Source organism: Bos taurus, chromosome 2 (assembly GCF_002263795.3).
Source record: "Bos taurus isolate L1 Dominette 01449 registration number 42190680 breed Hereford chromosome 2, ARS-UCD2.0, whole genome shotgun sequence".
In the NCBI taxonomy this organism is placed as follows: Eukaryota; Metazoa; Chordata; class Mammalia; order Artiodactyla; family Bovidae; genus Bos; species Bos taurus.
Genome location: NC_037329.1, coordinates 129,052,681 through 129,079,507, shown reverse-complemented (window position 1 = coordinate 129,079,507; position 26,827 = coordinate 129,052,681). Strand labels below are relative to the sequence as shown.

At 44.1% G+C, this 26,827-nt stretch overlaps 1 protein-coding gene and 1 non-coding gene across 2 annotated transcripts; both read right to left on the bottom strand.

The window, feature by feature from the left end:
• On the bottom strand, positions 1–23,078 carry FUCA1 (alpha-L-fucosidase 1). Its single transcript, NM_001046035.2, is given in 8 exon segments — positions 1–769; positions 988–1,087; positions 2,793–2,977; positions 4,083–4,283; positions 7,140–7,245; positions 10,046–10,183; positions 12,030–12,164; positions 22,638–23,078. Coding segments are annotated over 8 exon segments (1,407 nt in total). The 5' UTR covers positions 23,036–23,078; the 3' UTR covers positions 1–625.
• On the bottom strand, positions 6,148–6,254 carry LOC112443709 (U6 spliceosomal RNA). The gene has a single exon (XR_003032121.1). It is a non-coding gene; the product is annotated as a U6 spliceosomal RNA (small nuclear RNA).
• Positions 23,079–26,827: the final 3,749 nt, after the last annotated feature.

Genomic DNA, 26,827 nt, shown 5'->3' with positions numbered 1-26,827 from the left:
TTTTTAGTAGAAAATGATTTGACATACAAATTTATTTATTTGACTGTATTAAAGCAAGGCAGAATCACATTCATTTTCTTCATAGAATCCCTGTAAACAGACTGAATGTCAGAGCTCTTAGCTTGCTTTGCAAACTTCTAAAAAGCTTACTATTAGCAGCCTTGGAAGCATTTTCCTTCCCCTCGAGGCTCTCCTGCTCTTGGGGGCAGATGGGGGTAGCTGGCGACAGCCGATGCTAAATAAATAGCATATAGTCGAGTCTGCCAAATCCTTTTCAGCACCTCCCATAGGCAATGGGACGATTTGGCTTATTCTTGAAGTCATCTGAGTAAGCAGTCAGGTTATGAAACAGAGGATGGAGGAAGTTTCCATTGCAGATAATTCCCAATAGTAGGAATGGGTGAGCTTAACTGTTCAGTCTCTTCTATTGATCAGAGAGAGATGCTAGCACTGGATCTCAGATCTTTGATCCCGTGAGACATCAGTGTAATGTAATCCGTTCCATTTATTAAAATGTGTTGGAAAAGAGATTTCTGAGTAGAGAAGAGTCGTTTATTATAATGATGGCGATATAAGAGGAAAATCAAAGTGCCGGCGGTGTCCCTTTCTTCTTGAACTCCAATGATCACTTCACTCCTGTCAGCTTTATGGTCCAAGCAAACTCAGTTGGAAGAGCAGCGGGTGGTAACTGGGGCAGGAACACGAGGAGACCTTTACCTGAGGGATTTAGGGACCACTTCAGATCCTTTTGGATTCCCAGCATTGTTACCTGCAGAGAGCAAAAGGGAATGGGAAAAACACGAATGCATTGATGAGCACAGAATATGGCCTGAATATGGTGGCAAACAACTACACTGGGCCAGGGCGGGGAAGACAGCCCAGAAGGGAAACAGGAGAGATCTGGGGAAGGAAGGAAGGGTCAGAGAAGGCTCGCCAATTCCTTTACAAAGAGCTACATCTCCAACAGGACTGACGGAGGCTCTTTACCTTTGTGGTTGAAGTAGCTATAGGGGATATAAGGCTTAAGATTCCATATTCTGGCCAGTGCAGTAAAATGGCATAAACAGCTAATCCTTTAGACGTATACCTGGGAAAAAAGAAACGTCGTTGTCAAAGATGCCCGGCTTATTATCCTGCCACATGACCTTATACATTCCCCCGTCAATTACCCACCAATTGCGAGACCTTCAGTCTGTCACTGCCACGAGCAAGTAACTTGATACCAATTTAGGTTTGGGCTTCCCTGGTGGCTGAGACAGCAAAGAATGTGCCTGCAGTGCAGGAGGCCTGGGTTCGATCCCTGGGCTGGGAAGATCCCCTGGAGGAGAGCATGGCAACCCACTCCAGAATTCTTGTCTGGAGAACCCCATGGACAGAGGAGCCTGGCGGGCTACAGTCCATGGGGTCGCAGAGTCGGATGTGACTGAGCGACTAAGCACAGCAGCACGGTTAAGCTCTGTGGGAATTATGTAGCCCTGGAAGACTCTTTCTGGGTGGTATCTTCCCTTTCTTCTCTGTATGGGGTTCTAAGTTTTCCTAAAACATTTTTTTTAACTCTTATATTAGTGACACATACTGAAGCCATCTTCCTCATTATTCATATATTTCTTTATCTTTAAATCCATATGAAAACATCTGAGGGTATAACATGGGCAAGATGTGCAATGAAGATGAATTTTAATTCCTTTTTAAAATTTAAAATTTTTGGTCATCCCACTTGGTTTTTGGGATCTTTAGTTCCCCGATCAGGGATCAAACCAAGGCCCATGGCAGTGAAAGCGTCTAGCTCTATCCTCTGGACCGCCAGGGAAATTCCCAAGACAAATCTGTTGTTCTGAGGTTTCACTATGCTTAGAGAAAGTGAAAGTGCTAGTCACTTGGTGTGTGCAGCTCTTTGAGACCGCATACACTGTAGCCTGCCAGACTCCTCTGTCTACGGAATTCTTCAGGCAAGAATACTTGAGTGGGTAGCCATTCCCTTCTCCTGGGGATCTTCCCAACTCAGGGATTGAACCTGGGTCTCCCTCAATGTGGGCAGATTCTTTACCATCTGAGCCACCAGGGAAGCCCATCCTTATAGCAGAGGGTGAAAAAAATCACTAAATAGAAACTCATCCAAAACAGAACCATGAACGTGTTTCTCCTGATGCAAAGCCCCCAGCTCTGTGATATAACATTTGCAGAGGTCTTTCACTGAGCAGTTAGTATGTACCTGGCACTCTGCTGGGTGCTTTACATAGGTTCGTTTATTTAATCCTCACACTCTAGGAAGTTAAGTATCATCACCCCATTTTGCAGTTGAAAATTTAAAAAATTCCTGAAGCCTGAGATCAAATAACTAGATCCACAATGCCAAGTGTGAATCATGCCTTCTTCGCTTAGTAGCTTCGTAACTCTGGGCGGATGATTACTCCCCTGGACCTGCTTTCTCCTTGTAACCTAGGGATAGTGACATTATCCACCCAGTGAGATTGTTGAGGGGACTAAATGAGGAGAAAGAATTTAGGATGGAGTCTACCACATGTGGGTGCTGTACAAATATTAGCTATGACTGTTTTTAGGGGTTGAGCAAATTGATACTTCGTAGCTCCTTTCTTCACCAAGCCTACCCACCTCCCTCACTAGTCAAAGATACCCTGGGGCCTAAAACATAAACCTGGGCACACATTTAACATCACAGAACAGCTCTTGTGTTTCCTCCAGATGAGTCCGTAGCCTGGCTTGTAACCACTGTGGACCCAAGGGGTTGCCAGCTCAGGATGTTCCTACCTGTAACAGAAGACTAGACTCACCATACAGAGTTCTTCTCAGATTGTACTCTCCATGGTTTGGAGGCATAGATAGCCTCTCCATTGATGCTCAGCCACTTCCCAACAGCAAGTAGCCTTTCTTGGAAGATGGGAACGATCAGTCCGTCTTTGGTTGGTCCGACGTTGAGAAGATAGTTGCCTCCCAAACTTACTGTCTGAACCAGTTCCTGGCAGGAGCAGAAAACAAGGAAATTCTAGTTCTGAATGCCAAGCCTGGCTGAATGCTTAAAACACACAGATGGAGGGAAGAAGAAGAATCTAGGCTGTTCTCCCTGTGTTTTGTGAATATCCTCTATCTTTTGGAAAAGACAATATATTTTTGTCATTTTCATAGCAGGATAGGCTTACATGAGAAAATTGAAAAATTCTGCTACACAGTTGAGAGATATATTAACTCAGATTCCAGGGAGTGATCATGGGCTCTTACCCGTGAGCTGGCACCTGCCATAGTGCCATATGTAGACGGAAGTGTCATATATCAGAGGCACAGAGTGTCAGCCAGGGAGCTGAAAACAAAGCACTTGGCCTTGAAAGGATTCTGTGGAGCCAGCCAGAGAGAATACAGAGATTAGAGATGAGAGATTTAGAGCAGGTGCTATGGAGACTCGGGGTGGGGCGGTGGGGCGGGGAGGTGTGGAAGAGACCTGATGAATTTCAGGATACCCTGAGCTATATAAATGTGTATGTTGCCCCTTCAGGAAAACATTCTGTAAAGAGATATAGTCTTTAAGATTTCTGGGGTGGGATGCGTGTGTGTGTGTGTTTCCTGTGACCCCACACAGTAGCACTTCAAGGCAGTCCAGAAAAATTAAGGCTACATACAGAAAATTTTAAAAAGGAGGTTCTGTTAGAGTACCCCAAAGACACCACACCATTAACTTTTGAGGTTTCCTTCTGGTCTTTTTCTCGTGCAGTTAATTCTATATAGTTGTGATACTGCATAACTTGTCTTTTCATCAACCCTGTAAGCATTAATCCCTATTACATTCAGAAACGTTTTCATGGTTAAGGAAAATCCCCAAATCTGCTGAATTATTCCTTTATGGTTGCCAGGAATTGAAACAGCCCAATGTCAATCTGAAAATAATCCTGGGGAGAACACCTCTGTACAGAACTCTTCAGTAATTAGACCTGTCTCCTTAGGACAAGTGTTATGAGTATGTTCAATAACCCGAACGGGTTCTCCCGGCCCATAAGTCTATCCAGAGTGCTTCCACCGCTTTTAGCCAGAAGGCAGCCTGGGACTGCAGTTAACAAATAACTACCTCTTACCGAAATGATCGTGGATTCGTTTGTGATGTCAGCCATCTCCATGTCTCGACGGTAGCCCCAGGACCGCTGGTCTATGGAGGTGCACATCTCCCACTTGTGATCTGGCAAGGTCTCTGGCTGGAATTTATCTTTACAGTTGTAGTATCCTCCATGATGACAGGAGCAGTTCTGACCCCATCGGTCATTCACTACGACCTCATCCTAAAGGAGGAAGGAGCACTGAGATCATCGGGGGTAAAACTATCTAACTCAGTTTGATAAGTCAGGTGCCTGTTTGGAAGCAAGGAGCAGACTCAGTCGAGCACAGTGGTTCTCAACTGGAGGAGACAAAGGGCAAAATCTAGAGACGTTTCTTGGTCACAACTCGGGGTGGTGCCACTGCCTCCTAGTGGGCGGAGACCAAGGATTCTTCTAAACCCATTACAAGGGAATCCCCTGGCCGTCCAGCGGTTAAGAATCCCTGCTTACACTGCTAGTGGGTGGGGGTCTGATCCCAGGACTGGGAACTAAGATCCCGCATGGTCGCATGGTGTGGGCAAAAAAAAAAAATCATAAACATCTTACAACACAGAGAACTGTCCCTTCACAACAAAGAAATATCCAACTCCAAACGTTATTTGCAGTTAACCCCAGTCTAGCAATATGTAGTGTCAGAACTGGAAGGGCCTGTTTAGATTATCTAGTAAACCATTTACTCTATCGGAAGAGAAATGTAGAAGAGGAGACCTGCCGAGATCACATTCCCAGGCAGAGTTTCTGAAAGCTGGGACTATGAATCCAGCCCAGGATGCTTTTCACTATATAACCCTGACTTTCTTTACCTAAGTAAGGCAAAGTCAGTAATCAAACATTCTTTTCCTTCCCTTAAGGTTTTGCTGAACTTCGAAAAATCTTTACATAGAATAACTTAATGTCAACATTTAATACTACTATGAGGCTCATACTGGGGTATCCAGAGTAAACAAGTCACAGCTCTTGCCCTCAGAGATCCAGCAGCGACTAGCTGAGGAGACATATACATGGACGATTATGATGTGACATCACATCAGCGTCACGGAATTCACCTAAACACCAGTTCAGGAGTGGTTTCTTGCTTCTTTCAGAAAGAATATAAATTTCCAGGAGCCAGATTTAGTTTACATTCCACCAGTACTTACTCTGTGTCTAACTGGGCCAAGGACTGTTGCTGGAGTTGGGGATGTAGGAGTGAACAGACCCAAATTCTTGCCCTCACAAAGGTGATGCTTCAGTGAGGGAGACAGATAGCAACGAGGTAAGTGGTATCTGAAATATGTTGGGCCAGGTAAGTGGTTAAGAGAAAGATAAGATAAGGAAAGACAGCGTTGATGGAGGCATGCTGCGATTTTAGACAGGGTGGTGGGGAAGGTGTGACTTCCCAGAGAAGACCTGCAGAGAGGTCAGGAGTGGGAATTACAGACAGCAGAGGGGTAAGGATCAGGGTCTGCTTCTCCTAAAAGTCATTTCCTAATATGAGTACATGACAACCCTCTTTCCTAACGCATGAGAAAGCACGCAGGACAAGAGTGGGTAGAATATGGTCTGCAGTGTCCCACCCGAGGATCCGCATCTAAGCCACCCCAGCCGGGGAACCACCGGGGAAGAACCACCAGGCCTCGCCACTAGAGGTCCCCACGCAGCCTGAAAGTTCCAAAATACCAATGTGAATTTGCTTCCAATTGTCACATAGGATCTTTCTTTCCCTTTTCTGAATTTAGTAATAGTTAGCCAGTGACATCCACTCCAGTACTCTTGCCTGGAAAATCCCATGGACAGAGAAGCCTAGTAGGCTGCTGTCCATGGGGTCGCTAAGAGTCGGACAGGACTAAGCAACTTCACTTTCACTTTCATGCATTGGAGAAGGAAATGGCAACCCATTCCAGTGTTCTTGCCTGGAGAATCCCAGGGACGTGGGCTGCCGTCTATGGGGTCACACAGAGTCGGACACGACCGAAGCGACTTAGCAGCAGCAGCAGCCAGTGACATCCTAAGAGGTTTATGAACCTACCCAGATAGCTCAGTTCAAACTGGTCTTAGATTTTTCTTTTTTTTTATGGAACGCTTCACGAATTTGCGTGTCATCCTTGCGCAGGGGCCATGCTAATCTTCTCTGTATAGTTCCAATTTTAGTATATGTGCTGCTGAAGTGAGCACAGAATTTTCTTTAAAATGCACAACAAAGCTAGAATCTGTAAGATTTTTGAAATTTTCTATGGTGAAGATTGAGACTTCTGCTACTTTGTGTCTTGAAATGTGAACTATAAACGGGCAGCTATTGTGCAGTGTAGTAGGTTGCTTTTGAGGGACAGCACAAGGCAGGCGAAGTTTCCAACTTCCTTAGAATTTGGATCTCAGGGAAAAGAAATTTCCCTATATGAGTTAAACTACACAGTCAACATAGAGTAGCTGAGGTCATAGATTCTCACATTTTATTCCTATCGTTTAATAAGTTTTATATATTAATTTTTTGGGTGGTTTTCTTATTTACAATGTCTGTTTGCTTAACAGTTTATTTTCTCTATGGTGGTCTGGGGCTTCTTTATACTATTTCTATCCTACGACTTAAATTTAAGAAGCTTGAAAACTAGCTTGTAAAAATCAAGAATTAAAGGAGAAAAGAAAGCTTTAAGGAAAAAAAGCTTAAAGAAAGAAAAAGGAAGGGGCAAAAAAGAATGAAAGGAAAAACCTTTCACATCCATTAAGCTCCCTCGTCCCTACCGCACCCATATCGATACTGGTATTTATTTATTTGCTTACACTTAAAGTCCTTATTGAATTTGTTACAATATTGTTTCTGGTTTTATGTGTTGGCTTTTTAGGCCCAAGACATGTGGGATCTTAGCTCTCTGACCAGGGATCAAAGCTGATCCCTTGCATTGGAAGGTGAAGGCAGACTTAAGCACTGAACCCCAGGGAAGTCCTGAGATTAGTATTTATTATTGTCACTGTTGTCATTACGGTTATTACTCCAGATCTTGGCTCCTCACATTGTGTTTTATCATAACAGATAAATAAGGGAGAAGTCATATAATCACATACCTTAACTGGGCTATCATTGTAGAGCCAAGCAAGAAAATCTGTAGAGTTCCAGTAAGTGTCAGGACATTCCCACTCTCCATCAGACCAAATCAAGTCAGGTTTATACCTGAGAGACACACAATTACAACAAAGTTTATCATCTGAATCCAGTCACAGTCAAGTCTGACAGACCTATCTTTGCCACATATATTTAAAAATTAATTTCCTCCTATTTTGAAAGTACCATGGTACAGAGAAAGTGGAAAACTAAAGGATGAAAATGACCACACACACACCTGTGAGCTAACACAACCACCATTTAATATACAGCATTTTGGTATATTTCTTCCCAATCTTTTTTTAAAATGTCTTAGATTAAAAAGTAAAGCTTTATTCAGTGTGTATACAATTTGGTTTCCTTCCAGAAACTGATCCCAATGAAAAGAGTGGTGCTCCAGAACTACAGGATTACTGTTTCTGCTTTTAAGATGTGTTAAGAGCTCGAACCGGAGAAGGCAATGGCACCCCACTCCAGCACTCTTGCCTGGAAAATCCCATGGACGGAGGAGCCTGGTGGGCTGCAGTTCATGGTGTCGCTAGGAGTCGGACATGACTGAGCGACTTCACTTTCACTTTTCACTTTCATGCATCGGAGAAGGAAATGGCAACCCACTCCAGTGTTCTTGCCTGGAGAATCCCAGGGACTGGGAAGCCTGGTGGGCTGCCGTCTATGGGGTCGCACAGAGTCGGACACGACTGAAGCGACTTAGCAGCAGCAGCAGCAGCAGCAAGAGCTTGAACTGTTCCATCAAATGCATTTTGGGGGACAACTACCCAGAGCTTTGATCATAAAAATCTATTGAATTCACTTGAGCCACAGTTGCATCTTTCTCATATTACTACTCTGAGCCTTATGAGTGTATGTATTTATACCTCTAAGGTAAGCAGTATTAGTCCCACTTAAGAAAGCCAAGAATGTATTGCTCAGTAACTTTGTTTTAGGTGCAAAGCTGGTAAGTAATAGGAGCTGGAACCCATATGTAAATCTGCCTGTTAGTGAATCCTGTGCTGTACTCCGTAAACACTTAGGTCAGCACGTCGAGTCCAGGAAAAAGGCTGCCTAAGAGGCGAGAGAAACACAGATGGTGTGTGTTTTACTGTATAGGAAAAATCGTAGTAGGCACTTTATACTCGTTAACTTCATTCATTTTCACAACACCCTGTGATGTATAAACAGGTAAAGAAACTGAGCTATAGAAAGATCACGGGTTTGTTCGAGGTTATACACTCAGTAAGAAAAAAAGAACTGGATTTCTGACTTGAAGCTTTGCTGGTTGGTTTCTTAACAACCGTCCTGTTTCCTTGCAGCAGTCATCTGGGTGCAAGTTTTTTCGTCTTTTGGTCTACAGTGAGTGTCCAAGCACAGACGGCTGCCTCTTAATCTTTAAAGGTCCACCATCCTCCTAAGTGCCCCCAGGAGCAAGAAGGGCAAACGCAGAATAAAACATGGTGAAGACCACTGACAAACCCCAAAGTAAAAGTCATCATTTTTAAGGATAATTAAGAATAATAATGCCTCTATTATTCTGTACCAGGCATAGTGATAGAAACTTCATATGTTATGCTGAGCCCTACTTAGAAGGCATTCTTGTCACTTTACAGAGTGAGAATCTGAGGCTCAGATGAGTAACCTGTTTAAGGCTTCTAAGGGAGTTCCCTGGCGGCCCAGTGGTTAGGACTCTGTGCTCTCACTACTGAAGGCCTGGGTTTGATCCCTTGATCCCTGGTCAGAGAACTAAGATCCCACCAGCTGCACTGCTGTTGTGGTCATTGATGTTGTTCAGTGGCTAAGTCATGTCTGATTCTTTACGACTCCATGGACTGCAGCACACCAGGCTTCCCTGTCCTTCACTGTCTCCTGGAGTTTGCTCAAACTCATGTCTATTGAGCTGGTGATGCCATCCAACCATCCCACCCTCTGTCGCCCCGTTTTCCTTTTGCCCTCAATCTTTCCCAGAATCAGGGTCTTCCAATGAGTCATCTCTTTGCAGCAGGTGGCCAAAGTATTGGAGCTTCAGCATCTGTCCTTCCAATGAATATTCAGGGTTGATTTCCTTTGGGATTGATTGGTTTGATCTCCTTGCTGTCCAAAGCACTCTCAGGAGTCTTCTCCAGCACCACAATTTGAAGGCATCAATTCTTTGGCACGCCTTCTTTACAGTCCAACTCTCACATCCATACATGACTACTGGAAAAACCATAGCTTTGACTAGACGGACTTTTGTTGGCAAAGTAATGTCTCTGCTTTTTAATATGCTGTTTAGGTGTGTCATAATTTTTCTTCCAAGGAGCAAATGTCTTTTAATTTCATGGCTGCAGTCACCACCCACAGTGATTTTGGAGCCCAAGAAAATAAAGTCTGTCACTATTTTCATTTTTTTCCCCATCTATATGCCATGAAGTGATGGGAACAGATGACATGATCTTAGTTTTGCGAATGTTGAGTTTTAAGCCAGCTTTTTCACAAGCTTGCATGGCACAGCCAAGAAAATTCTTGAGGGTAACAAGAGGCAGGATTCAAATACAAATCTGCCAGATGCCAAACCCTCTGTAGGGTCCATTAGACCATGCTGCCCTTCTCCAAGCTCCTGACAAAGAAAGTGGTATGGAAGGAGTTAACTGAGGTTTGACTTACTACCATCCTCAGTTCTGTTTCAGTTTATAAAATCAGCATGACCATACTATGGAAGTTTTGAAAAGCAAAAAGAAAAAGTATACTTTGTCTTAACACAATGATTACTCATTACTATTTTGATGTCTTCTAGAGTTTTTTCATATCCCACCCCTACCCCTTTCCCCTCAACAGTATAAGCAGCTCAGATGTCATTGATGAAAGTCATAAGGCTAAAACAACTTTTGTTTTGTACCTGTTAACAAGGTCATAGAGCTCTGGCATTGTTTTTGCATTGACGAAGTACTGGGTTTTAAAGCCATTTTTCTTATCACGTAGGTAGAGAGGATGGAACCATTCTAAAAGTGAGTGATACAGTCCATAGCGTATGTTCCTGAAACAGAAAAACAGGACAGCAACTGTCATTAAGCAAAGAAAAAATATTTTAAGAAAAATCAGTTGCCAGCATTTTCACATCTCAGTGAAATTTACCATTAGGGCATACAGGGGTCAGGACCTACAGCCAGTTCCTTAAATTATCTCTTATCATTCATTTAAGCAACATGATTGGCTTCCTTTGTTTTTGATGATACAAATAACAAATTGGGCTTCCCAGGTGGCACTAGTGGTAAAGTACTCATCTACCAACGCAGGAGACACAAGAGAGACAGGTTCCATCCCTGGGTCAGGAAGATCCCCTGGAGGAGGACGTGGCAATCCACTCTAGTATTCTTGCCTGGAGAATTCCATGGATAGAGGAGCCCGGCGGGCTACAGTCCATGGGGTCACGAAGAGTTGGACATAACTGAAGCGACTTAGCAGATAACAAATTATCTTTATGCATAAATTATCTTAACACCAAAACGTTATTTAAACCATTTTCTGTCTTTTAAGTCAATTATCTCAATAACATATAGTCCTATTAAAAATGTTTTCTGTTGATCATAATAGATATTGAAGAGATACTGGAAAATGGAGACAAATACCAAGAATATCCAAAATCTCATCACTCAGAAAGAACCGTTAGTACCATTTTCTGTGCAGTTGAAATTAATTTATTGTTTCATATAAGATTTACTAATAGTTCTTAATATACCTGAAACAAAATATGGTTAAACTTACCTATTTTCATACACAATAAAACTTGTTGTGAATTAAGAAGAGTGAGTTTTTGGAAATGCTGTAATACAAGAAGGAAGGATACCATTTGCAGTGGCATAGACAAAGCAGAAAGAACTGAAGTTAAGAATTTCATCATGTGATTCAGTGACTAGAAGCAGAGAAGGTGAAAATCAAGGCTCTTAGAGTCCAGATCTATTCAACATCTCAGACTTTTACAGCAGGACTATTAGCAGAGCACAGTATTGGGGAACTGAATGTTTCACAGGTGACATATGTCAGCAAATGCTTTTGACCGGATAATATTTGAGGCTTTGTAGGCCTTGCTATCTCTACTCTGACTCTGCAATTAGAGCTTGAAAGTAGCCAGAATCAATGCGTAAGTGAATGAACACAACTGTATTCCAATCAAACTGTATTTATACAAATAAGTAGCTGGTCTACCCCTTAAATAGGACATCAAGTTTGCCAAATCACAACAGAGCTGAGTGGGCATGACACAAATACCACTTTTCCTCCTTACAGGCAAATATACTCAGAACAGTAGGGTCCAAAATCAGAGCACCTGGGTTCAAATCTCACTTCTGCCCCTTCCCAGCCCTTTGACCTTGGAAAGTAGTTACATCTTAAGTGGCAGATATTAGAAATATTACCTAGAATCACGAGTGATGCCTTACCTTCCTTTTTGTTGCTTTAACTGCCCTCTTCAGCTCTCTCCTGATTTACCACTCATCTAAACCTTCCATGAAGCCTACAAAGCTCTGGGTTGACAGCTAAGGAGGACACAAAGATGAGACACAACCCTGGCCTCCACCAGACACTGGAAAAGGCCCTAGGTTGGAAGGCTTCCCAGAAAGAATCCTTTGAAGAGCACAAGTGCAGCGTCGTGGTCTCTGCTGCGTATCCTTCACCTAACCAGAGAGGGCTGTGCACTTCTCTGATGCTGTCACTTTGGGTCACATGAAAACTGCCAAGGTTCAAACACTGCCAATTCAGGGCCAGACGCCCTCCCATGTACTGGTTAAATGCAAACTTGGAAAACACAGCAGAGAAGAGAAGGCACGGGATACTGGGTGGTTAGATCAAAAGTGAAGATGGGGTGACTGTCTGTGGACACGCACCTCTTCCGGATGGCTGTTCCCAACTCACCAACCAAATCACGATGGGGCCCCACATCCTTAGAGTTCCAGTTCCAAGACACAGGGCTTGGCCAGTTTGTGTAGCCTTCGTGATGCTTTGTCGTCAGGACTACATACCTGTGAACATTGAAACCATGTGAGCAAAGGAAGTGGGCAGTGGGCCACGAGCACCAACTTACCTGGCACGCCTGAGGCTTTTAAAATGGTTGAGGGAACTCAACTACAGGAACTCAACAGGAAATGTACAGTTGACCCTTGAACAACGTGGTGGTTAGGGGGTGGTTAGCAGGTGTCTGCTGACCCCTGTTGCAGAAGAAAATCCATGTGTAACTCTTGACTTCGCCCTAAACTACTCTTGACTGGAAAGCTTACCAATAACATAAATGGTCGATTAACACCCATTTTGTATGCTATATGTATAATATACTGTATTTGTACAATGATGTAGGCTAGAGAAAAGAACATGCTCTTAAGAAAATCATAAGGAAGAGAAAATACATTATAGTACTGCACTGCATTTATTTGTTTACTTTATTGGAGTACAGTTGCTTTAAGATGTTGTGTTAGTTGGAGATTGGGCATATGTACTGTATTTATTGATACCATAAGTTTACATTGTCTGTTTACAAGATGAACCACCTGCAGTATCCACAGCAATACTGTCTTACATGATACAAAACACTGTAGACATTATAGTTATTCCTAACACTAAATATCAAAGCTAGAAAGCTAATGTGAAAAAGCAATTTATATTTATTTGTAGTTCTAATGATTCATTCATTGATACTGAAGAAACAGCAACATGATTGCTTTATAGTAGCCTAGCGCAATCAATATGATTGCTTCATGATAGCCTAGCTTACAACTGATGAATGAATCATTATAACATTTTTATGGCATATGGTATTATACTCATATTCAAAATATGGGATTGGAAACATTGTTACATTTTTTAAAAAGTCACTTGAATGTGATGATAGGTTGAGTTTGTTTTTTTAATTTAATTGGAGGCTAATTACTTTACAATATTATAGTGGTTTTTGCCACACATTGACCTGAATCAGCCATGGGTGTACATGTGTTCCCCATCCTGAAGCCCCCTCCCACCTCCCTCCCCATCCCATCCCTCAGGGTCAACCCAGTGCACCAGCCCTGAGCACCCTGTCTCATACATCGGTTGAGCTTTGCTGAAGGTTTTAATTTTGTTTTAGGTTTGAAGGATTTGTTAACAAAAGAAACAGCTGGTTACATACACAATAACCAATTTCAATATTTAATAGATAACTTAATTACAACATACAGTCGTTAAAAGAAAAGAAACAGAAATAACAGAAGTAACAGTGTGCATATCACCAAAATGGGCCACCAACCTATATCCAGACTTGAACAGAGATGGAAAGTCCCAAGTAACAGCAATCTGGAGTCTCAGTTGGGAAAAGGGTCCCAGGCAAGTGGGTCTACGCCACCATGAGACTTCAAATTGCAGATGTGGGGGCTCCTGCTTATAACTCCAGGACACAAACTGATATCATCATCAGTTTGCACACAGCTCTGGTTTTCCTTTAACTTTTACAATGCTGTTTCACCTTGTGAATCACAAGATTTTCCAGACCTCCAGGGGCTCAGGAAATTCCAAGATCCTCTCTCACCTAAGGTGCTGCCTGACTTGCTGGTAACAACTGGTATGCTTATAGGCAGACATGTCATCCAGGCAGGGTCCATGCAAGGTTAGAAGTCAGTCAGAGGCCTGCTGTCTTGCTTCTGAAGGCTGAACAAGACTACCTCCATTTTAATTTCCCTAACAGTCTGATACATAGTTATTTAATTATAAGAGGGGACTGGAAGGTGGTGCATCAGTTCAGTTCAGTCGCTCAGTCGTGTCCGACTCTTTGCAACCCCATGAATCGCAGCAGGCCAGGCCTCCCTGTCCATCACCAACTTCCAGAGTTCACTGAGACTCATGTCCATCGAGTCAGTGATGCCATCCAGCCATCTCATCCTCTGTCGTCTCCTTCTCCTCCTGCCCCCAATCCCTCCCAGCATCAGAGTCTTTTCCAATGAGTCAACTCTTCGCATGAGGTGGCCAAAGTACTGGAGTTTCAGCTTTAGCATCATTCCTTCCAAAGAAATCCCAGGGCTTATCTCCTTCAGAATGGACTGGTTGGATCTCCTTGCAGTCCAAGGGACTCTCAAGAGTCTTCTCCAACACCACAGTTCAAAAGCATCAATTCTTCGGCGCTCAGCCTTCTTCACAGCCCAACTCTCACATCCATCCATGACCACAGGAAAAACCATAGCCTTGACTAGACGGACCTTTGTTGGCCAAGTAATGTCTCTGCTTTTGAATATGCTATCTATGTTGGTCATAACTTTCCTTCCAAGGAGTAAGCGTCTTTTAATTTCATGGCTGCAGTCACCATCTGCAGTGATTTTGGAGCCTAAAAAAATAGTCTGACACTGTTTCCATTGTTTCCCCATCTATTTCCCATGAAGTGATGGGACCAGATGCCATACTGTATGGTAACATAATTATTTGAAAGCAAAGTTTTAAAAAAGTAAGGAAAGATATTATTAATTTTATAAGAAGTATCGCTTACTTTCTGCTTATGTAAGGATTGGCTATTTACTTCCATGCCAATCTTGCGTGTGATGGTCTACAGATGAACACTAAGGCGGTGACTGCAATGATGATGACCCAAAATGTTTCATACAGTTCTTGCCATTCAGTTCTCAGATCTCATGAAGACACTTATACACTTACACAACAGATAGGTTTATTAACTGTATGGCATAAGGATTTACTGTTCATTAAGTGGAAGTGGATTACCATAAAGGTGTTCACGACGAGTACCCTGAGGAGGAAGGGGAGGGGTTGGTCTTGCCATCTCAGGGGTGGCAGAGGTGGAAGAGGAGGAGGAGGTGGACAGGAGGCAGGAGAGGTGGGCATTCAGGGTAACGTTATGGAAATATCTCATATATTTCTGTCTGACTGTTAGAACTCATTTGCCAGTGCAGGAGATGCAAGTTCAATCTCTGGGTCAGGAAGATCCCCTGGAGAAGGAAATGGCAACCCACTCCAGTACTCTTGCCTGGAGAATTCCATGGACAGAGAAGCCTGGGCTACAGTCCATGGGGTTGCAAAAGAGCTGGACACGACTTCATGACAAAACAATGACAAATATGATACCAATCCTTCCACGGTTTGCTTTAGTTTCATATCATGTCATAGAAGGGTCAATATGGTAAAAGAAGTCAAAAGCTGTCCTGAATAATCAGAATCCTTCTGCCAGACTGTCTAATGTCAATGTGTTTTCTGGCACTGCTTCTTCTATGTCTTCTTCCTCATTGTCTGGCACTTGTTCAGAAGCACTTATCTCCATCAAACTGACTTATGTTAGTTCCTCAAGTGTGAGGACACCAGCTCCTGAATTTTTCCAAGATCCCTATCTTGAAACCCTGCACCTCTCCCCTCCTTCTCTGCCCCCACCCCCCATATCTCTTTCATGATCTCCTTACTTGGCTCTGTTGTAAATCCTGTGAAGACATGCACAACATCTGGACACAGTTTTCTCTGGCAGGAATTTTATTGTTTTGGGCTTGATGGTTCTTTCTATAACAACAATGGCATCTTCAATGGTGTAATCCTTCCAGACTTTCACAATGCTGTCTATATCGGGGTTCTCTTCCATTGTGCTGACAACCCTTTCCATCAAGTACCATGTGTAATGAGCCTTAAAGATTCTTAAAGTCCACCATGGGGATTTCCCTGGTGGTCCAGTGGTTAAGCATCTGCTGTGCAATGCAGGGGATGCAGGTTCCATCCCTAGTCAAGGAACTAAGATCCCACATGCCCTGGAGCAACAAAGCCTGCATGCCACAGCTGGAGAGTCCATCCACTACGACTAAGACCCCATGCAACCAAATCAATCAATCAATCAATACAAAAAGAAAAGATCCTTATGACCCTTAGATCGACAGGTTGAATTAGAAATGTTGTGTTTGGGGTAGACCACTTCAATGTCTTTGCTGTTGAACTCTTGGGGTTCTGGGTGGCCAATATTAAAAGAACTTTAAAAGGCAGTTTCTTACTGGCAAGGTACTTCCTGACTTCAGGGACAAAGCACTGATGGAACCAATCCAGAAAAAGGGTTTTCGTTGTCCAGGCCTACTTGTTTTACAACCAAAAGACTGGCAGTTTGTGTCATCTTTTCCCTTCAAGGCTCATTGATTAGTAGGTTTATAGAAAAGGACAGTCTTAATCACAAACCTGATCGCATTTGCACCAAACAGTAGAGTTAGGAAGTCCCTTCCTGACTTAAATCCTGGTGCTTACTTCTCTTCCTCACTAATAAATGTTCTTGGAGGCATTTCTCCTCCAATGGATGGCCCACTTTAATCTGTATTAAAAACTTGTTCAGGGGTTTCCCTGGCGGTAAAGTGGTTAAGACTCTGCACTTCTACTGCAGGGGGCACAGGTTCGATCCCTGGTTGGCCAACTAAGATCTCGCATGCCACCTGGGGCCACCAAAAAACAAAAGGGAAAAAAAAGCAAAAGCTGATAGACAGAAACCCTTTCTCCTCAATGATTTTCTCAATGGCCTCTGGGAACTCATCTCCTGGTTGGTAGTAACTGCTTCCCCTGTTATCTTGACATTTAAAAAGCCAAACCTCTCGAGAAAATTATCAAACCATCCTTTGTTGGCATTAAATTCTCCAGCTTTAGATCCTTCACCCTCCTTTTATGTTGTCATGTGACGACTTCACTTTTTCTTGAATCACTTTAGTGTCTTTATGTATACCTTTCTTATAGCAATCCAGTACGCACATCAAAGCTGCATTTTCAATAAGAGATAAAAAGATATTTTGCAATAAGTGCACGGTTTTTCACACCTTATGGCATAGTTGCAATGACAGCTTTTTTTTTTTTTTTTTACGCTGGATTCATTTATGTTGGAAGGGCAGTGGGCAACTGCAGCTGCAGACCTCAATCTACAATACATATCAAGCAATTCAACTTTTTCTTGTAATGTTAATTTTCTCTGCTTCTTGGGAGCACTTCTGGCATCACTGGGGAGCTCTGTATGGGTGTCATGGTGTTATTCAAGGTTTATGATATTGCACTAAACAAGATGAAAGATACTTGAGGACATGAGAGATGACTTTTTACTGTGATAGGTAATTTATCAGAGGGATGAGTGTTCATGTGAAGATAAGCATCACTTGGTGTTTTAAGTGGACACGACAGTTGAGCTCACCAACAGGACACCAATAGGAGGTGGCTACAAAATTATGACAGAGCTACAGTATGTACTGTGATTAATTTAATGCATTTTATGATTTAATATGGGCTTCCCAGGTGGCGCTATCAGTAAAGAACCCACCTGCCAATGCAGGAGACCTAAGAGACAGAAGAGCCTGGTGGGCTATAGTCCATGGGGTCACAAAGAGTCAGACATGACTGAGTGACTGAGCAGACACACAAAAATGGTAAAATAAACTAGTATCTATATATTTCATGCATTCATGACATACTCTTTTCTTAATTTTTGATATTTCTGTGAGTTTTTTCAAATTATAACAAATCTCCCAAAATTTTTCCAATATATTTATTGGAAAAAACTTGCATATAAGTGGACCCATGAAGTTCAAACCTGTGTTGTTCAAGGGTCAACTGAACTTGTATGAGTGACTATATTAGTGATATCCAGGGAATTGCTTCAGTCACAACACCCCTTGGGTATTGTTCCAGGAATGAAAGCAAATTTGAGGAAGCCACAGTCCTTAGTTCCCAGACAAACAGGAGACTAGGAAGGAAAGAAGGAAGAAAGGAATAGGTAAGGGAAAATATGTATGCACTGGCTCTCCAGTTCTTGAGCTCTTCTGTGTATTAATGTTAAGCATTAAAAAACAAACAAACAAAAAAACAAGCCTTTGCCCTAAAGGAGAAAGAAATCTCCACAAAAAGAGCAGATGACAGAAAAATAAGATCTTTATAAAGCCCATATCAATTTACAGAGATGACAAAAGGCAAAAGAAAAAGGGGAGAAAAGGCAAGTGTTGAAATAATAACCAAATCACTCAACATTTCATTTACTTTTAAGGCAGAAAAACAGTTGGTGCCCAACGTGATAATTTAATCCCCGGCTGATGTGGGGAGCTCAGGATTTTAAGGGCTAGACAGTATTTCAGGCTCTGTGGACCACAGTCCTCTCTGTGCTATATTCTTCTTCTACTTTTTAAAAACAGGTTTTTGAAAATGTAAAAATCCTGCTCAAGAAACTTACAAAAAAACTGGCAGAGGACCCATCCCTCTGGTCATGGTTACAGACCCCTGGTGTGCTGGAAAGAACCTTCATCTTAGTGTCATGGGATCTGGAGTCTAGGACATTAGTTCCCTTCCTCTATCTGGGCCAGTCATCTTGTCCACAGTAAGGGCACTTGTCCTGGACAAAGGACTGTCTCCCAGATTTTAACTTCTTCATTTGAAAATTATGGATTTCTAAGGCTTCTGAAAGACAGTGAACTCCTCCTCTGCCGGGAGAAATATCAATAACCTCAGATATGCAGATGACACCACCCTTATGGCAGAAAGAGAAGAAGTACTAAAAAGCCTCTTGATGAAAGTGAAAGTGGAGAGTGAAAAAGTTGGCTTAAAGCTCAACATTCAGAAAACGAAGATCATGGCATCCGGTCCCATCACTTCATGGGAAATAGATGGGGAAACAGTGGAAACAGTGTCAGACTTTATTTTTCTGGGCTCCAAAATCACTGCAGATGGTGACTGCAGCTATGAAATTAAAAAACGCTTACTCCTTGGAAGGAAAGTTATGACCAACCTAGACAGCATATTCAAAAGCAGAGACATTACTTGGCCAACAAAGGTTCGTCTAGTCAAGGCTATGGTTTTTCCTGTGGTCAGGTATGGATGTGAGAGTTGGACTGTGAAGAAGGCTGAGTGCCAAAGAATTGATTCTTTTGAACTGTGGTGTTGGAGAAGACTCTTGAGAGTCCCTGGACTGCAAGGAGATCCAACCAGTCCATTCTGAAGGAGATCAGCCCTGGGATTTCTTTGGAAGGAATGATGCTAAAGCTGAAACTCCAGTACTTTGGCCACCTCATGCGAAGAGTTGACTCATTGGAAAAGACTCTGATGCTGGGAGGGATTGGGGGCAAGAGGAGAAGGAGAAGACAGAGGATGAGATGGCTGGATGGCATCATTGACTCGATGGACGTGAGTCTGGGTGAACTCCAGAAGCTGGTGATGGACAGGGAGGCCTGGTGTGCTGCGATTCATGGGGTTGCAAAGAGTCAGACACAACTGAGCGACTGATCTGATCTGATATTCCCATGCCTTTAATTGCAACACTAAATATCAGTTGTAATTTCTCTTTAGTACATGAGGACTTAAAGTCCAAGAAAAACTAAAAGCTGGAAGTCATCTGAAACAAGACAACGGTGGAAGACTGCCCTAAGCCAGAGGCTAGAAAACCTACCTGCCTTCAATTCTTCAGTTCAGCTCAGTCGTGTCCGACTCTTTGTGACCCCAAGAATCGCAGCACACCAGGCCTCCTTGTCCATCACCAACTTTTGGAGTTCACTCAAACTCATGTCCATTGAGTCAGTGATGCCATCCAGTGATCTCATCCTCTGTCGTCCCCTTCTCCTCCTGACCCCAATGCCTCCCAGCATCAGGATCTTTTCCAGTGAGTCAACTCTTCGCATAAGGTGACGCAAGTATTGGAGTTTCAGCTTCAGCATCAGTCCTTCTGATGAACACCCAGGACTGATCTCCTTTAGGAAGGACGGGCTGCATCTCCTTGCAGTCCAAGGGACTCTCAAGACTCTCAAGAGTCTTCTCCAACACCACAGTTCAAAAGCATCAATTCTTCGGTGCTCAGCTTTCTTCACAGTCCAACTCTCACATCCATACATAACCACAGGAAAAACCATAGCCTTGACTAGACGGACCTTTATTGGCAAAGTAATATCTCTGCTTTTGAATATGCTACCTAGGTTGGTCATAACTTTCCTTCCAAGGAGTAAGTGTCTTTTAATATCATGGCTGCAGTCACCATCTGCAGTGATTTTGGAGCCCAGAAAAATAAAGTCTGACACTGTTTCCACTGTTTCCCCATCTATTTCCTGTGAAGTGATGGGACCGGATGCCATGATCTTCGTTTTCTGAATGTTGAGCTTTAAGCCAACTTTTTCACTCTCCTCTTTCACTTTCATCAAGAGGCTTTTTAGTACTTCTTCTCTTTCTGCCATAAGGGTGGTGTCATCTGCATATCTGAGGTTATTGATATTTCTCCCAGCAATCTTGATTCCAGCTTGTGCTTCTTCCAGCCCAGCGTTTCTCATGATGTACTCTGCATAGAAGTTAAATAAACAGGGTGACAATATACAGCCTTGACGAACTCCTTTTCCTATTTGGAACCAGTCTGTTGTTCCATGTCCAGTTCTAACTGTCGCTTCCTGACCTGCATATAGGTTTCTCAAGAGGCAGGTCAGGTGGTCTGGTATTCCCATCTCTTTCAGAATTTTTCACAGTTGATTGTGATCCACACAGTCAAAGGCTTTGGCATAGTCAATAAAGCAGAAATAGATGTTTTTCTGGAACTCTCTTGCTTTTTCCTTGATCCAGAGGATGTTGGCAATTTGATCTCTGGTTCCTCTGCCTTTTCTAAGACCAGCTTGAACATCTGAAGTTCATGGTTCACGTATTGCTGAAGCCTGGCTTGGAGAATTTTGAGCATTACTTTACTAGCGTGTGAGAGGAGTGCAATTGTGCGGTAGTTTGAGCATTCTTTGGCATTGCCTTTCTTTGGGATTGGAATGAAAACTGACCTTTTCCAGTCCTGTGGCCACTGCTGAGTTTTCCAAATTTGCTGGCATATTGAGTGCAGCACATTCACAGCATCATCTTTCAGGATTTGAAATAGCTCAACTAGAATTCCATCACCTCCACTAGCTTTGTTCGTAGTGATGCTTTCTAAGGCCCACTTGACTTCACATTCCAGGATGTCTGGCTCTAGGTGAGTGATCACACCATCGTGATTATCTGGCTCGTGAAGCATTTTTTTGTACAGTTCTTCTGTGTATTCTTGCCACCTCTTCTTAATATCTTCTGCTTCTGTTAGGTCCATACTATTCTTGTCCTTTATCGAGCCCATCTTTGCATGAAATGTTCCCTTGGTATCTCTAATTTTCTTGAAGAAATCTCTAGTCTTTCCCATTCTGTTGTTTTCCTCTATTTCTTTGCATTGATCGCTGAGGAAGGCTTTCTTATCTCTCCTTGCTATTCTTTGGAACTCTGTACTCAGATGCTTCTATCTTTCCTTTTCTCCTTTGCTTTTTGCTTCTCTTCTTTTCACAGCTATTTGTAAGGCCTTCCCAGATAGCTATTTTGCTTTTTTGCATTTCTTTTCCATGGGGATGGTCTTGATCCCTGTCTCTTGTACAATGTCATGAACCTCCGTCCATAGTTCATGAAGCACTCTATCAGATCTAGTCCCTGAAATCTATTTCTCACTTCCACTGTATAATCATAAGGGATTTGATTTAGGTCATACCTGAATGGTCTAGTGGTTTTTCCCACTCTCTTCAATTTAAGTCTGAATTTGGCAATGAGTTCATGATCTGAGCCACAGTCAGCTCCCGGTCTTGTTTTTGCTGACTGTATAGAGCTTCTCCATCTTTGGCTGCAAAGAATATAATCAATCTGATTTCGGTGTTGACCATCTGGTGATGTCCATGTGTTGAGTCTTCTCTTACTCTCATCCAAACCACTGCTCGCTCAGCCACCAAGCTCATCCTTGAAGCTGAGGGTCACCATTCCTTGCCTTAATACCTGCAACATCCTGCCTTCAAGGATGACTCCTTCAGGACCGGCCCCAGCCTTCAACAGACTTGGGAGTCCTTGCCTCCTCCCATCCAAGCTTTACATTTTCAGTTCTCTGAACCATTCACATGCAAGCTGCAACAGTGCTCAAAACAATTTCATGAGCACTCTCTACATGCAAGGCATTGAGCAGAGCAGATGACACAGAGTCTATATTGTTGCCCAAATACACTGGGCATCAGAACTTCCTTCCCTCTGGGACATATTAAAGCTGAAAGGAAGTACACAATTCCAGGGTACAGCCATGGAAGGAGGCGGTAGGGAGGTAAAAGGCCTTGTTCAAGTTCACAGTTGAACTAGGATCAGACTCCCGACCTTTCGTTAAAATCCTGGAACCTTGATTGTCTTGCTAACCCGCAGGGGACTGACTTTAGGCATCACTTAGCTCAATCCTCCCCATATTCAGGTCTTTCCAAGTCCACCAAGGGCTTTCCAAGGCCACCACCAACCTGAAACCTTTATTTCCTTCTAATCCTCAAGCTTAAGATCTGGCGTGACACATACAATTCTGCATCCTTCGGGAGGCAAAACAGAGTACCCCCGACATCTGAGGTCACAGGGACACCTGTGTGATCCGGCAAATCTCCTCGCCTCCTCCCCGCCCCCACCCCGCCCGATTCCCACCAGCTTAAGGCCCTCCCGGCGCTCAAGGGTCAGCCCTCGCCCGCTCCCGCGGCGGCGTCACTCACTTGGCCCCAGCGGCCTTGAAGAGGTCAGCCCAGCTGTCGGGGTTGAAGAAGCGCGCCGTGAACCTTGGCCCGAAGTCGGCGTAGCTGAAATCCGGCGGGTAGTTCTCTTTCATGAAGCTCTCGTACTGTGGCAGCTTCTCGCCCTGCCAGTGCCACCAGAACCACTCGCTGCCCCAGGCGGGCACCGAAAACACGCCCCAGTGCACGAACACCCCGAATTTGGCTTCATCGAACCAGGCCGGCAGCGGCCGGGAGTCCAGACTAGGCCAGTCCGGGGTATAGCGCGGAGGGTCGGTGCAGTGCCGAGGGTCGGTGCAGGGAGGGAGCCGCACCGCTCCGAGCACCAGCACCAGCTGCAGCAAAAGCAGCAGCCGGGCGCCGACCACCCACGACCTCATCACGGGATGCGGCAGGCACAGCCGCCTCGGTGCCTCGCCGCCCTCCTCTTAACGCGCAGGTGCGGGGCGAGCGGCCACGCCCACCATAGCTCCTGATTGGCTCGGAAGGGAAAAGGGGGTGGGGAAACCCGGGCTGCTTGGCTACCGGGAGTCTTTCCTCCCGGTGGGCGGGCAGTCCCTGTCACCGCTCTGGCGCTCAAGGGGATAAAGAGGCAGGGAGGCGTTGATGGCTCTCAGTGACCACTGACTGAACACTTCAGAAGAGAATTCACTGCCGGGTGAAATCGTGGGCGAGGTGTGTGTGTTAAAGGTACGGTGTGTGCAGAGAACTGAGAGTGGTCCACGTTGACCTTACTGTTGGGAGCTATTTGTTGTTGCCGTTCAGTCGCTCAGTCGTGTCCGACTCTTTGTGACCCCATGGACTGCAGCACTCCAGGCCTCCCTGTCCATCACCAACTCCCAGAGCTTACTCAGATTCATGTCCAGTGAGTCGGTGATGCCATCCAACCATCTCCTCTGTTGTCCCCTTCTCCCGCCTTCAATCTTTCCCAGCATCAGGGTCTTTTACAATAAGTCAGTTCTTCGCATCAGGTGGCCAAAGTATTGTAGTTTCAGCTTCAACGTCAGTCCTTCCGATGAACACCCAGGACTGATCTCCTTTAGGATGGAGTGGTTGGATCTCCTTGCAGTCCAAGGGACTCTCAAGAGTCTTTTCCAACACCACAGTTGGAAAACATCAATTCTTTGGTGCTCAGCCTTCTTTATGGTCCAACTCTCAAATCCATACATGACTACTGGAAAAGTAATGTCTCTGGTTTTTAATATGCTGTCTAGGTTTCTCATAGCTTTTCTTCCAAGGAGCAAGCATCTTAATTTTATGGCTGCAGTCACTGTCCGCAGTGATTTTGGAGCCCAAGAAAATAAAGTGTATTGCTGTTTCTATTGTTTCCCCATCTATTTGCCATGAAGTGATGGGACCCAATGCCATGATCTTAGTTTTTTGAATGTTGAGTTTTAAGCCAGTTTTTTCACTCTCCTCTTTCACGTTCATCAAGAGGCTCTTTAATTCCTCTTTGCTTTCTGCCGTAAGGGTGGTGTCATCTGCATATCTGAGGTTATTGATATTTCTCCTGGCAATCTTGATTTCAGCTTGTGCTTCATCTGGCCTGGCATTTTGCATGATGTACTCTGTATATAGGTTAAGTAAAAAGGGATAAGGGACTTTTTGAGTTGTATTATAGAAGAGAAAGGGCTTTCCAGCTGATGTAGTAGTATAAAAAGAATCCGCAGGCCAATGCAGGAGATGCAAGAGATGCGGGTTTGATCCCTGGGTGGGGAAGATCCCCCGAAGGAGGAAATGGCTGGAGTCCCTGGGATGGCAAAGAGTCAGATATGACTGAGTGACTGAACACACACTAGGAAGAGAAAGTCATGAGGCAGGAAGAGCATTGTCACAGCCCTGGCAAAAATGAAGGAGCCGAAGGAAGATGGGAGAAAGCGTTATCAGGGGAGAGGTGGGAGGAAAGTGGACACTGAAAGAAGAACAGGTCGTCCCATCTCTGCCCTTATAATGCTTCCTCCCATCATCCTTCTGCCCCTCGTCTCTGCCAGCGCTGTGACAATGTTCTTCCACGTGGTATTCCTGCCTCCTGACTTTCTCTTCTATGTGTGTGTTCAGTTGCTCAGTCGTGTCCGACTCTGCAATCCCACAGGTGTGACTATTTTGCCTAATATTTGTCTAGTATGTATTGAAGGGCCTTCCCTGGTGGCTCAGATGGTAAAGAGTCTGCCTGCAATGCGGGAGACTGGGATTCGATTCTGGGGTGGGGGAGGTCTCCTGGAGCAGGAAATGGCAACCCTCTTTAGTATTCTTGCCTGGAAAATCCCATGTATGGAGGAGACTGGTGGGGTACAGTCCATGGGGTCGCAAAGAGCCGAACACGACTGAGCGACTAACACACCCGCACATGTCTTGAACTTGCTTTGGGACTTTTGAGGCTATTCAAAGAGCTTGACATCTACTTAGAAAAACAAGACCTATGCACAGGCGGAATCAAAGGAATATTTTTAGAGTAACAGAGTGAGAAAATTGAGAGCCTCAGGCCTAAGTGGTGCCTCTGTGAACCTTGTCTGACCAGAAGGTCACTAGATTCTACAACTGGTAGATGCTGTGCATGTTCAGGTAGGCAGTGAGGTCATGAGGTGTGCGAAGTCTGATGACCACCCCACTGCACACTTGGTACCTCCGTATCAGTGAGAGAACTGCTTCAGGTTGGAGTTGGAAGGAATTCTGGAGATCTTTGACACCATCCTGTTATTTTCTCTTCTTCCCATTTTATGGAAGAGGAAACTGAGACCCAGAGAGGGGATTGGAGTTGTCCAAGATCATACAACTAGTTTGGATCAGCAGTGGGACCAGAACCCAGGTCTGCAGATGCAGAACCTGTGTCTCTCAAATGCTGCTTCTCTCTTGTACCCCAGGAGGTGCAAGAGAGCCTGTCAAAGCCTCTGTTGACAGAAGCAAGCACTTCCTCATTCTAGGAGTGATAAACAGAATGGCTGTTGCTTAGTGAACAGCCATTTTATCTTCTGTTACTTCCTTTGCAAGGTTATGTTGTAATATTGTCCACAACAGCAAGCCCAGACACTTAAACAAAACAACAACAAAACATTTGTACATGTCTTCTAGTGATCAGTGTGAGTAATGGTCTTTGATGCTACAGAGCTCATCTTGGGGAAGATAAAATAGGACACCATGACCTTTATTCCTCCTTAGCCTCATAGCCAAAACATAAATCTGCAGATGCAGGTGAGAGGCATTGTAACAGTCTGGAAAACCTGGAAGCTGGGAAACCTAGGTTTCTTGCATTAGACACCACCTTCTTGGGTCCCCTTGGGCAGGTCTTGTCCACTGCCTGGGCCCATTTCCTCATCTAAACAATGAGTTCTCAGTGATATCTGGGGTCCCCTTTCTCCCTTGCTCTCCCCCTCCGTAAACTCTATTTACTGGGGCTTCCCTGGTGGCTCAAATGGTAAAACATCTGCCTGTAATGTGGGAGACCTGGGTTTGATTCCTGGGTCGGGAAGATCCCCTAGAGAAGGAAATGGCAATCCACTCCAGCACTCTTGCCTGGAAATTCCCATGGACGGAGGAGCCTGATAGGCTACAGTCCATGGGGTCGCAAAGAGTTGGACATGACTGAGCAACTCCACTTTCTTTCTTTCTTTTCTTTACTTAAAGCAGAAATAGGGTGTGATTGTGAAAGGAGAGAGAAAGAAAATGTGGAAGTGCATTTAATTCAATGATTTTTAAACTCTAGCTTTATTCATTAAACAAATATTTACTATCAATTTATGCCAGGCACTTGGGCATTTTTTTGGCTAAAATGAGATAAGAACCCACCAATGAATAAAGAATGGCATGTCCCAAGTTTAAGGAGTCACATTAGTTCAGTTCAGTCACTTAGTCGGGTCCGACTCTTTGCGACCCCATGAATCAGAGCACGCCAGGCCTCTTTGTCCATCACCAACTCCTGGAGTTCACTCAAACTCACGTCCATCGAGTCGGTGATGCCATCCAGCCATTTCATCCTCTGTCATCCCCTTCTCCTCCTGACCCCAATCCCTCCCAGCATCAGGGTCTTTTCCAGTGAGTCAACTCTTTGCATGAGGTAGCCAAAGTATTGGAGTTTCAGCTTTAGCATCAGTCCTTCCGATGAACACCCAGGACTGATCTCCTTAAGGAAGGACTGGTTGGATCTCCTTGCAGTCCAAGGGAGTCTCAAGAGTCTT